Genomic DNA, 13,602 nt, shown 5'->3' on the forward strand with positions numbered 1-13,602 from the left:
CATTGTCGCTTTCGTTTTTTAAAATTAGCTTTAACCTGATTTCATTTTTCTCTATTTCTAGTTGCTTCCCTTTTTTTCATCTCTCTCTCTCTACTTTCCTCAGAGGGGGTGCTTTATCTCTCCTCCAAGATTCAAAAATGAGCAGAAAATTTAAACAACAACAACAACAACAGCAGCTTTCCCTTTTCATCAAGCATCACTGCGGCTGCCCTTGGAGAATATCTTGCCCTAGTATCTGAGCAAAAACACAGTGCAAAGACACACTCCTGGCACGTGCGAGTGCCGCGGTGGTATGCACGCAAAACATGGGGGCGTTAAGCAGAGCGGCAGAGAAACTGTGATGACATGAACACCCCAAAGAGGGCGAGAGCGAACATCAAAAAAGGTCGACTCCCCGTCTCATTCCTGCAGAGGAAAGTGAAGAAAAGGAGGCAAAGACGGCAGAAATGAGGAAACACAAGTGATTGAAGCAATGTAATGGATGTGGTGAATGTGCGGCTTTGTTCCTCTTCCTTCTCTGGTGACCGGTTTCAGTCGACTACGCTCGTGTGTACAGTTGTAGACACGCCATTCGCCTAGTTATTCTAAGCTTCTCTGACATGAGCACATTCGAGGATACACAGGCGTGAATGCTTTCAGTGGCTGTGTGCTCGACTAGCAGGCCTGGGAAACACAGGCTTTAAGGAAAGGAAGGTGGGGGGGGTGGGTAGTTGGTGAGAAAAATACAAGCAGCGCACTCAATCAAGACTGAGAGAGGAGGAAGAGTGCAGAGAGAGAGAGAGAAGTCAGTCAGATAGAAAACTGGAGAGCAGTTAGCTTTGGAGAAAGCTACAACAGGAAATGAGATGAGGAGAAAGGAATTTCGACTGGATCCAAGATGTAGTTTAAAAGCAGTGAACAACCCAGTTACCCCTGAGTGTGTGTTTGTGACTGTGTGTGTGTGGGTGGGAGTGTAAGACGGAGAGAGAGAGACATCGTGAGAATGGAAAGAAGGACTGAAACTTGTAAGATGACAATTTATTATCCCACAGTTAATACTGAGTTCCTCTGACAGTCATAAGTAGAGAGGTGAAACAAGAATTGAAACAAAACTGTAAGTCATTTTCTGAAAGTGACTAAACATAAAAACATGACACATACACACACACACACACACACACAGACTGAGATATTCACAGCAATGGCTTTGATCCCACACTAAAATATTTCTGTATCATTGAAACTAGGGCTGCAACTTGCATTTAGTTTTAATATTATTCAACTTCTTTATTGTTTACGCGATAAAATGTATAAAAAATACAGAACATAAAGCTCATTGGCAGTGCTCTGATCCCAGTCTTAAAGTCGAGTCGAGTCTTAAAGTGTTTCTCCTGCAATTAAGTATCAAAATCTCATAAAGTTGGGGCAAAATAAAACACGAATGGTTCAACAAACAACGAGACATCCTGACTTTTATTCCCTATTGCAGGCCGCACTCCAGAGTGGCTGCAACTGAGGCAATTTTGGCAGAGTGGCCAGAGTCAGCACTGCAAGTCGTGTAGCGCCAAGTGGCTAAAAAAGACCTCTATTTGCAAGCTAATACAAAAAATGGCTATAGATTTAGTAAATTAACCTTTATGATAGTCAAATATATGACTCTTTGTATAGTCAAAATGAGCCATTAGGTCCTGTAAAAGAGTGTAAGAAAAAAATGTAAATTGCAGTTTTTTTATTCGGAATTCTTAAACACTAACAGTGATTCTTGAAGCTCTACCTCCAAAACTGTTAACACATAAATGCATTTACCAAGTGTGCCAAACTGAATGCATGTTTTCGGCTTTACAGTAGGCTTGGTATCTTATAATACCATTTTTTTTTTTCAAAACTTTTAACAACGGTCTCTATTTTGGTGCACCATTTTGCTGGTTGCCTGTCCACACCAACGAATATGCTACCTAGTCTATGCTGGATGATGTGTTAGGGCCAAATCTACAACGAAGGAAAGATTTAGCCTATTTTGTTTCTGTTCGTTTTTTTCTAAAATAAATGTTTTGGGGGTTTTTTGGACTATTTTGTTTTCTGAGGATTGTTAAAACATTTTGAGAGAAAAAAAGTTCCCCCTTATTTGTGTTCATGGCGTATTATGTGTGGAATACACATCCATGCTTAAACATTTGGATGCCTGTGTTTGTGCATGTTTACTACATGTAAAACAACTTAACTATATTGCAAACTCCTTAACCCTGCACATGAAAAAGCAAAAGCCACAAGTGGTATTAATTTTAACTATCAGGGTGGAGTTGTTACTTTCTGTTTGCCTGAATCCAAACCTTTGAATCTGCCCACTCAAGAAAGTGAGTGAAACGAGCTGACAGCTCTGTCTGATATCAGGCAAACTCTCTGCTTATTCAAATGATGGTTTGAGGGAACTAGTTTGACAAAAAACACAAGTTTAAAAAATTATTTGCTTGTTTTTGCTTTTACTAACAATGTATAATCTTTTGCTAGTTGGTGTAAAGTTTTCTGGTTAGTGTGTAGAGTTTCACAAATGTGGCCTGTAGTTGTAAAGATGGTGTCTGAGCGATGACAAAAAAAACTGTAATAACTTCATGCTACACAGCTTCAGTATGTAACACAAACTTTCCATTAGAATCTGAAGATAAAACCCCGAAAACCTCCAGTCACAACATCCTAAACACACTTTTAAAGTACCTTGTTTGGCAAAAATGAAAAAGATAAAATAAAAAAAAACAATAAATAAATAAATAAATAAAAGCTTAGTTGTATGATATGAAATTACGCAAGTGAAAGAAAATGTTTGTTTTGCGAATTTCCTACAAGAATCCAAAGTGAGCACTTGTAAAGACACCTTATAGACGCCACTGAAATGGAAAATAAGCAACACCCTCACCCACAGGTAGCCACATTCAGCACTCTGAACTCTCATTTTGAAACCACTGAATGCCTGGTAACCTCTTCAACCCCATTTCACCCTTAAAATCCGCCTTTATTTTTAAGGTGGTTGATTAAAGGTTGAGTCCTCTGTGGTGAGCTTGCATGTCGGTCACAGTGACGTCAGACAGTGACAACATTTCAAAACTGCAGGATACCACCATGGCAGCGTCATCCACTTCCCAACCATCCAAATATGCTCCTAACAGCTTAAAGGGGCAGCTTCAGAGCTCTGACGCCGGAGAGTAACAACACCACACGGTAATAAAGAAGTGGCTAAATGTTTGATGCCAAAGACAGAGTTTGGGTGGAGAGTAAGTAGCATAAAGGTCAGATAAAAAAGATCCCACCCTGTTTGACAACATGACTTATATAGTATCACATGACACACAGTTTACAATGAATCTCCTTGTTTCATATTTAATTGAAGCCACATTTATGTCCCTGATACTGAGCAACAAATTCAAGCCCACTATAGTTTTCTAAATCTCCACCAACATTAAATGGTACGGATTGTGTGTGCATTGTTTAGGAACATTTCTCCTAAATTTAGGACGGAAGTATTTAATTTCTTGCCAGGGTTGAACAAATCTAGTCAGCACAAAATATATTTGTGAAACTGGGTCAGCAACTTAACTGTCGATGTCAATAGTTACATTGCTCTTATCAAACAGCTGGTTTGGTATCTACTGACGTTTCTGCAAATCACAGATATGTTACATTTGCATGTTATTATGTGGCAGATATGTTGAAACTTTCAACAACACTGTGGGTGGATTTAGGTACAAAAATAACTTGGTTATGGTTTGGAAAATATAATTTTATGGCTTAAAATACCCAGTTTTTGGGTTACAATCAAGAAAAGCAACAATTTCTCAAAAAAAACCCCAAAACAACAACAACCGCTTTTCAAGCTACAACGTCAGGAGAAAAAGCAGCGACATCTCGGTAAAAACCAAACACTTTTTGGGCCACTATCTTGGTTTGACAAGCAATAATATCTGGGTAAAAAGACATTGCTATTCAGGCCACAACCCTGGCAGGAAATGCAGCAATGTCTAGGTAAAAAAAAACACTGCATTTGAAAAGCAGGGATGTCTCAGTAAAAACCAACTGCTTTTGGGCCACACAAAGAGGAGTTATGTCTTGCCAATAAAAAAAAAAATCGCCCTTGGTGCCACTATCTCAAAAGGAAAAGCAGTGATATCTTGGTTAAAAATAAAGAAAAAGAAAAAGCCACAATATTCAAACCATAATCCCAGCAGGAAAAGCAGAAATGTTTTGGTAAAACAAACAACCACTTGACAAAAACATAAAAAAAACAGTGACTGGTTGTTACAAAACACCCTCGTTTTGTGCCTGAAGAACTGCGTGGAGCACAGCAATGACTTGATAAATCTGCACTTTGTTGTTTTGGGTGTGATCGGTGGTCTGCAGTGGCACGTCACTTTACAAACACTGGAATCATACGTATAAAACAAATGTAATGGTTTGTGGTTTGCAGAAACATGCAATGCCAACATTATCTCCTGGCTACCAGGCTGCAACTGCTGACTGTACCAACTTGGACACAAATCATCCACCAGCTGTGCTGAAGCTGTTGAGCAGTCGAACAGAAACATTGTGGGGAAAAAAAGTGAGTTTAAAGGGAGTTTACAGTTTAAGACTGGCTGCGCTGCACACCACCGTCTCTGTGATAAACCAGTGCTCAGTTACTGATCAAACTCGCTCTCCATCTAGCGCGTCCTGGAGCTAATGTTCAAACAGATTCGTTAGTCTCAATGGAAAACTCGTGTAAAACAAAAATACACAAACACACAGAAGGGCATAAGCAGTGAGGTTGCACTGTGAGGGGAAGATCAGCTTTAAAATCTGCTCACATGTTAGAAATCAGGCTCAGAAACCTGGTATGTTCATTCAGGATGCGAATGTAATCTTTCAGGCCAGTGTGGTGTCACGGTGGAGTTCACAGTAAAAGGAGCTGGTTTCACAGCTTTAAACAGCCTGTACGTCCTGGTCAGTTTAACCTCAAAACTCCCTCCGGCTTCCTCGACCATTTACGTATCAGATGTTTGTTTTTTTAAAAACGTAAAATGATTGACAACTCTCCCCTACATACACTCACAAACAGGCTTGGCACACACAATAGTGAGAAGATATGATATCTTTTGCAAGCACAGGAAAGGGAGAGTAGGTTGGGTGCAAGTTGCTGTATGTGGCAAGCTGACATTGCTTGCACTGCCAGAGGAGAGTAACACTGTTGCAAAACCTGATTTAATCAGCATGTGTGGAGCAGTTTGCTACAGTCGGTTTTTACCACTTTCTGTTGAAGCAATTTTACTTTTTTCATAACACGAAAGCAACACAGTAACTTTTCTCTGACACTTTGAGTGTCTCTCATTCTCTCTCTTTTTGTTTTTCATTGGGGTTTTTTTTGCATTTGTAACTTTTTTTAATTATGAGTCCAAAGTAATCAAGTTAGTGACAGGCAATGCTTACATTGGGGTGGATGGAGATGGGCATACAGACAAGGCGGGACAGGACAAGGCAAAACTAGACAAACAGACAACAAACATACAAAAGGTAATCAGGCATAATAGTATTCTTGCTGTTATTGATATGCAAACTGGTTGTTTTATTATAGTGTGGGTGTTTATTGTGCATGTGTTTAGGGGCGTGATGTCTGCAGCTGATAAAGAGAAGAGAGAGGAGGGGCTGACCAGAATTATTATGGAATCTATTATTATTAGATGAACTGTTATTGCCTATATAAAATATAAATAATGAGTGGTATATAATACTACATATACATAATAAGTATAATAAAACGCCTGAACAAATAAATATTATTATGATGAGGTATTCTTATTATTATTATTTTATATATATATATATATATATATATATATATATATACAGAATTGCATATGTTTTTCTGCTTGTGTCATTGTCAGCAGGTAGAGGTCGTCATGGGGAGGGATCAAGTCGACTTCTACCGTGGGGCATGTGAAGGACATCCTGAAGGAGCAGCGTTCTGGGTGCAGCCCTTTATTTACCCCTGCTGACCCTGCATGCTGGGCCTATATGGCGTTACTTCCACACTATTCCTGGTACTGTGTTCTCAAGGAGGGCACATTACGGAGTGCAGAGAGGGCTACTGTACCCAACCCGGATTATTCCACCAGCCTGAAGCTGCTTGGACCGAAACACGGCCTGCGTCTAAACAGTCAACATATATGTTTACAGCAAACGGTTTCCCAGAGAGCCAGCCTTCTAGGACAAAATGGAGACATATACGTAAATGCCTATACACATTAGTACATAGTAATACACATATACTGTACACATTAGGGGTGGTATGCAAGCTTCCTCCCTCTACACACAAAACTTTTTACAATGCATTCATAGCCTCAGATGATGTTATTTTTCCTAAATAAATAAATAAATAAATAAAACCTACACCTAAATAAGAGTGGGAGTCCTCCACATATAAAACACTCCTCTCTTTCCTCTTCCTGTCACTCTACGTCTCCCATTCAGTCTGGACAGGAGGAAGTTTGGGAACCTCTGTTGGCCAGCTGTCAATGGAAGCAGGGGGGGCTCCGTCACTGTAAACTTTTCCCTCCCAGACTCACCCCGCCCAAGTCATCCAGCCTGAGCTGCCTGAATTCAGCCGCCCACTCCTGTTTCCTCGACCTCCAACACCTCACCTCCTCTACTCAATACGTAATCTAGTGTGTTCTGCCACTGTGGTCCCTTCACGCTATCGTCACAACATCCAAAATTACACTGATACTGTTACAGCACAATGCTGCGGCAACACTAAAGCCTCAGCGGCAGGTCGAGTAGCTTACAAGGAGAACTGATGCCAAGTTCAGTGGAGATCTACCTTCAGCACAAATCCAATAACTTATATCCTCGGCTGCATCACTTTTTACCAGGCACACACTGAACTCTAAAGGGATCTAAACCTTTACTGTAGGGATTAAATGGCAAATTATAAACGTACAGCAAAATCTAATTCATTAAATGATTAAACGTTTCACAGCTGCAGTACCACTTGCTGACCTGGCAAAGAGGTTTAAAATTAAAGTTACTTATTTTTACATAATTAAACAAACTAATATATGGTTATCTCCGCCAAGGAGGATATGTTTTCGGTATGGTTTGTTTGATTTTTTTAGCCTAATTTCCACCAAGCAATGAAAACAATGAAACAATCAACAAGGTGCAGACATTTATCTGCATCGCCGGTGTAAAGGAAGTTAAGAGAGAGCTGCTATATATATATATATATATATATATATATATATATATATATGCGTGTGTGTGTGTGTGTATGTGTGTGTGTGTGTGTGTGGGTGTGTGTGCACCCCTGTTATGTATAGTTCCAGGGGTACTATACTGAAAGTGTTTGGTTAAAATGTGGCTTTAGTCTGTTTGTCAGAAGGATTAGGAAAAACTACTGGTCGTATTTTAAGGAAACTTAAAGGAAGAGTGTAGCATGAGTAAAGGAAGAACCCATTAAAATTTGGAGCAGATCTGAATCACAAAGCAGCTAAACAAGCTATTTTTCACTTTTGTCTCAAGATAGGGCATTTGGCATTGGCAGAATAAAGGCCATACATCTTAAAATACGGTACATGGTATTTAAGTTCAATAGTGACATAGCAGATTGTACACGTATGATGGCTCCATATCACATTTTACCTTCATGAGTACCAGTAAACGTTTAAGATAAATTTAGTCACTCAGACTTTAAACAGAAAGCAGTCATTAAGAAGTATGTGGAGACAGTTTGGGAGAACTTATACAACTGTAACCACGCTTTTTTCCCAAACTAAGGTGCAGCTATGGAAATGTAAATACACATATAGTGCGCAATTTATTTCATTCACACCTGAATTTACATTGTCTGAAATTAACTCCAGAGACATTGAGGAAAAATGGAAATATCTCCAAATTAAAGTAAATACTAAATGCACAACTGAGGTTGCATCTTGTGACAACCACATTTTGACATAATTCTAAAAGCTTTGAAAGCATATTCGGACACATCTAGTGGTTTCATTTGCAGATTTGCATATGATAGAGGACTGCTGGCCTTGGTGGAGGCCTGCCCTCTCTTCTAGTCTGATGTGTTTTCCAGTGATTTTAATCTGTCCGAGTCTGTCAAAATATGTTCCTAACAGCGACAGAGAAGTCAAATGCACATATGTTGTTGTTAATTAGTGACAAAGTCCCAACTCCAGCTGTGCCACTGAGATTCCCCCCGTCTCGCTGAGTGCAGACGGAGACACAGCCGTTGACAGATGAAGCACAGCCTGCTCCTGTATGTGAGACACCACCTCTGTCCCTCGCTCTGTGTCTCACTACATCTGCTTTGCATTAGCTTGTTGCCATGCAGGAAAAAACACAATTCTTTTGTAGTCTATTCCAGCCAATCAGGAAGTGAATTGGGGGTAGTTTCCTGTTTCCTGTGTTCGCCAGACAGAACGGACTTGGACCCAGTAGCCCCGTTTAGTTTCTGAAACTCGTGTGTTCCTCCAGGAAACTGAGGACAGTCATCACCTGGTGGAGCGTAACGATAATAAGCTCTCTCTGCCTTTCTTTCCTGCAAATATGTGGCAGATTTTCAGCTATGAGTCATCCGCCAACCACAGAGTCTCATGCCAAAGGACAAGACTTTGATGAAAACAATGTGATGCAAGGGTTACATGGACATTACTGGGAGCAGAGCGCCATGAGGATCGGACTGACAGCGAGTATGACTGCTGCTTGGTAACAAGGTGGTGTAAACTCCACTGTCGTCACTGTACGACATTACAGAGAAACAAGAACTGAGGAAACTCAAGAGTCCAGGCTGGGAAGTGACGACAACATAAGTGTTCTCCGTCAGTAAACAGTAAAAAGCGAGTCATGACATATTTATAAAGCTTGTAAAGTGTTATTCTAGATCGCACATTTTGCCAGTAAAGGAATGTAACCCAAGTACATTTATGTAGAAATTTCAGCTAGTTGTACTTTACTTCTGAATTTTCATTTGATGTCACTTTACACTTCCACTCCACTTCTCCACTCATTTCACAGCTGTCAGTTACTTGTTACTCAACTAACAATTGTTTTCATCATCAGGTAATTCATACATTATTTTCCTCATATTTTCATCGTTTACGCTATAAAATGCCACAAATTCACTATCCCAATTTCTCGTCCAGGGTCAAGGGTCAGGAATCTAAGTCCCTTGTTTGGCCGAGACGCAAAGATATGAAATTTACACTAACATAAAAAAGACAACCTCAAAATCTTCATATCCGAGAGGCTGAAACTATTTTCTTGGCATATCTGTTTGAGAAAATGACTTAAACAATGAATAAATTATAAAAAAAAAAATAGTGCAAATTACTTTTCTGACAATTGACTAATTTTCTAACTGTTGCAGCTCTACTAGTCACAATACAAAATAGGATTTTACTTCCAAAAACAGTTTAAAAATGATAACACCTTTACTGACTACAAATGACTGCACATCAATTAATTTGTAATAAATCAGTAATATACAGTATAATAACTCACATGTTTTTTTTCAGTATGGAATACTTTGACTTTGGATAGTTTATATAACAGAGTGTTTTACAGTGTGCTTTTGCCACTATTATTTAAAAGAACAGTGTGTAGATTTTAGGGGGATTTAGTGGCATCTTGCAGTGAAAACAGCAGATTGCAACCAGCTGAAACTTCTCCTGCTTAGGAGTCTTTCAGTTTTTATTGTTCCGGAGGTTTTAACTGGGAGCTAAATTATCCACAGAGGTCGCTTCCCATCCAAAAGAAATGGACCTAAGGCTTAAAAACACTAAATAAAGCAGTTTCACATTACAAATCAGTGTTTCTTTGACAATGTTTGGCATGTCGGGGACAGGCCACTCGTCCAGCACCTGCTAATCTGTGCTCACATTTTTTCTCTGATAACTTAAAATTCAGATGTTCAGGCAGTTTTTACAGAGTTATCTGCAGAGGTCTGCATTTACCAAAAGTACGAAGTACTGAAAAATTGGAACGTGCATTGGTGTGTGATTCTGGTTGTGACTGACAGTGCCAGCAACATGATTAAAGCATTTAACCTCCTCCCCGCCACTGAGGAAGAGGATAGTGAGGTGCCCGCAGGTGCCAGCAGCAGCAGCAGCACTGAATATGAGGAAGAGGAGGATGAGGGACCACCTGCGCTGTCACAGGTCAAAGAAGCTAAAATTAAAATACAAGGCAGATGTTTTTATTTTCTCTTTCTGGAGCGAGCGCTGAGCGATTTCAGTGGAGCAGGATTAAATCTGAGTGAAGGGTGGCGCAATAATTAGCAGAGCGGCCTGCATCGCCTCTGAGTGGGCGAGCAGGCAGAACGTACAGCTCTGTGCGTGAGGAGCAGGAGTTCTCATCACTCCTCTCCGCTCACATGCTACACGCCCAAACAAATGGACCCTGTGATTAAAACCGTTAAAAACACCAAATAAAGCAGTTTCACTTTATAAAAAAAGAAAAAAAAATTCGCTGCTACCTACAGGGGCCGAGAGAAATGTGAAAACGTAAATGGCCCAGTCTAGAGCCAGTGTTTGGTTTGTCCATTCTGGGCTACTGTAAAAACATGACAATGCAACATGGTGATCACCGTAGACAAGGACCCACGGCTATGGCTCATTCTAAGGTAACAAAAACACAATGATTCTTATTTTCAGGTAATTATACACTAAAGGAAATATACTTATTGCAGTATATTCCGTTTCTGCCAATATATCCCTTTAGATCCAATGTAAAACTGAGTTCTTCCTCCACCACTCACTGCTCTTTGCTGGCGTGATTACTAAGCAGTCTTGTATCTAGGAAAAGTCATTTGTGAAGACCAGAGGTCCTCCACTCATTCAGTTTTCATTCACAGGAACTCAGCGCTGCTGGCTGACTGAACATTCATTCAGAAAGTGCAGCAATCTAACAAGGCCTTTGTGACTGAACATTACCACTTTCCCTGGAGCTACAGGTCTGAGCATATCATCTCACTGGGGCTGTGACTATTTGATAATCTCAAGTCCTCCCTACAGCTGTTTCCAGCCAATTTTAACAGCAGGTGAGGGGCTTAAAAACACAGCCTGTACATCAGCTCAACTGATAAAAAAGGGGGTGTTTTTGTCTGATGCTGTCTGGCATCATCACACAGCCCCACCACAGCTTGTATGTGTGTTTGTTGTCATTTTTTTTCTCTGCTCATCCCTCCCGTCGCATGTTTGGAGTCAAAACAAACCGGACAACAGAGCCAGGATGAACGGCCCCGCCAGATGTCATTGAAAAACGACAGCAGACGCTTCCAAACGCACCATGTTGACCCGAGATAACAGTTTAGAGCAGACAGAGGAAATGATTGTTTGCTTTAGATGTTTTGATATTAAACAGGCGAAAAAATAAGAACATGTTATCGAATGGGTCAGACTGCAGCATCTAAGACTCCTTCCCCTAACCAAACAAAAACCATAATGTTTACTATAATTACAGCTGGACAATGGATAAGCATCTGAGTTAATTCATTTATCATTTAAATTCTTTTCTCTGCAAAACTGGCACAAATTAATGAAAATCTGCGGCTTTTGTTGGTTTTAGAATTTAGAATATTTGGCTTTTCAGCTTCTAGCTGTACAAAGCGAACTATCTGAAAACACTAAATCAATTGACTAATCCAGAAAATAATGTTGAGATTATTCAATAAAAAATACAAGAAAAAAATAAATAAATAAAATAAAAATAAATAGAAATATGCAGCTTTAATTGGTTTTATATCACTATAAATTTAAAATATTTGGCTTTGCAGCTGCTGGCTGGATAAAGCTAACTATTTGAAGACACTAAATTGATTAACTAATCCATAAAATAATGCTCAAATTAATCTATAATGAAGATTCCTTGTAATCCTACTTATACTGTACAGTCAAGAGTGTAACCTAAAAGTAAGTTTACATGCGACTTGATTTTTCTGTCTTTCTTTACCATATTTCGTCATTATTATTATCATTTATTGTAACCCCTGGTTAGGTATAGATCCCATTGTGTAATTACTCCAGTTTTACTCAAAAATCACTAAAAATGAAGTTATTGTAAATACAAAACAGTCTCTAAATAACATAAATAACCCCTCTTCACTAAATCCTCCATGCTAACTGTACTCAAGTCTCCATTCACAAGATATGCATGCATAGCATGCCTCCTACAAACCATGGGTACTCACTGGAGACCAGCTAGATATCTAAAAATAGAAATCTGGGCTAACAATCAATAGCTAGACAGTTAAGCATAAAGCTGTATGGAGGGGGAGGGCGGGGGAGTACAGTAACATGAATGGGTAGCTGCAGCGAAAGTGTAATAAAGGTTTATTTGATCTGAAGTGTCCAGAAAAAGCATCTGGATATGTGCAGCTGTGAAGCCGTTCAAGTCTCCATATGTGAGCCTCAAACACACATGATTTGGATTCTTATGCCAGCTGCCAAATTCCCACAAGGCTTTGAATCTCCCGATTTTCCCCCTTTTACATTTTTTTTAAGTTTAACAGCGCTGAGAGGAAAGCGTGTGATTTGAATTACAATAACAGCAGGAACAAGACAGATCTAACCCCCACCCCCCCACCCCTCCAGTCTCCAGCCCTCACTGCCTGCTTGGCCCGTTATTAACATGGAGCCATCCATTGAGGCGCTCAGACTGGGGGTAGGGATTTTTCTTCTTACCTATTTTTATTTTAACGCTCTGGAAAACCCGGAGACCTTCCTCTTCTACCGCCATGCTTCCCCTCTTTCCCTTTTGACGACTAGATAAAGGCAGTCCTCCACGGTGGTCTGTTCTGGTCTCTCCAGCGCACGGATAATCCAGGGGTTTTGCACATCTATGCTCTCCGGACAGCGATCATACTCCGGTCCCGACCACTGCTTCTGCTGGCTGGTTGAGAACAAGCAGGCAGATTGAGTCTTAGTCCCGCAGCAGCAGCAGCAGCAGCAGCACCAGTGGAGGTGTGGCTCCAAACAACACCGCCCACACAAGTGTATGAAGGCTGATCCGTGCCACCAACAGGAGGAGAGGAGGGCTGTCATTGAGGAAATACAAGAGGTCCCTCCCACTCTCAAAAAAATGCAATTAAAAATAATAATTATTATTATAATTATAATGTTGTAATTAATAACAAACTACGCATAATCAAGCTACAGCAGAAAATGCATGTGTTTTTAACATAATATAGAACTTTTTTTGCCAGAGCTAAATTTTGTGCATAGTTGGAATAAGTAGTTTGTCTGGGTCCAGACCATAGACTCTATATAGTGCCCCAGGGATGATGTTTTTTTAGGCCAACACAGAGGCTATTGTCACCCTGGTTCCCTCGTCAAAAAAGCCTATTGCCAGAAACACGTGCGTGAGCGTCACTGAACCTGATGGGTTTTTTTTGTCGTTGTTGTTTTTCGCGCCTGTGTTAACAAGGCAGAGCAACCACAATGGCCGTGTGAGCAGTGCTGGTCAGACACGTCTCAGCTGCTTGTCAGTCGCGGCACATTCAGAGAAACAGAGGCTCACAGAGGAGTTTACTTGTCTGCAGAAATACAAGGTGAAAATAGCATTTTGATAATTACACTGACTCTATACTCCTTTGTACTT

The 13,602-nt window shown here is 40.2% G+C and overlaps 1 protein-coding gene across 1 annotated transcript in view; it reads right to left on the reverse strand.

The window, feature by feature from the left end:
- Window positions 1–12,916, reverse strand: part of rasa3 (RAS p21 protein activator 3) — a 58,508-nt gene extending 45,592 nt beyond the window's left edge. Inside the window, exon 1 of the mRNA XM_042492609.1 lies at window positions 12,687–12,916. Coding sequence (XP_042348543.1) covers window positions 12,687–12,741 — 55 coding nt within the window. The 5' untranslated portion in view covers window positions 12,742–12,916. The remainder of the gene's footprint in view (window positions 1–12,686) is intronic.
- Window positions 12,917–13,602: the final 686 nt, after the last annotated feature.

Source organism: Plectropomus leopardus, chromosome 1 (genome assembly GCF_008729295.1).
Source record: "Plectropomus leopardus isolate mb chromosome 1, YSFRI_Pleo_2.0, whole genome shotgun sequence".
Taxonomy (NCBI): domain Eukaryota; kingdom Metazoa; phylum Chordata; class Actinopteri; order Perciformes; family Serranidae; genus Plectropomus; species Plectropomus leopardus.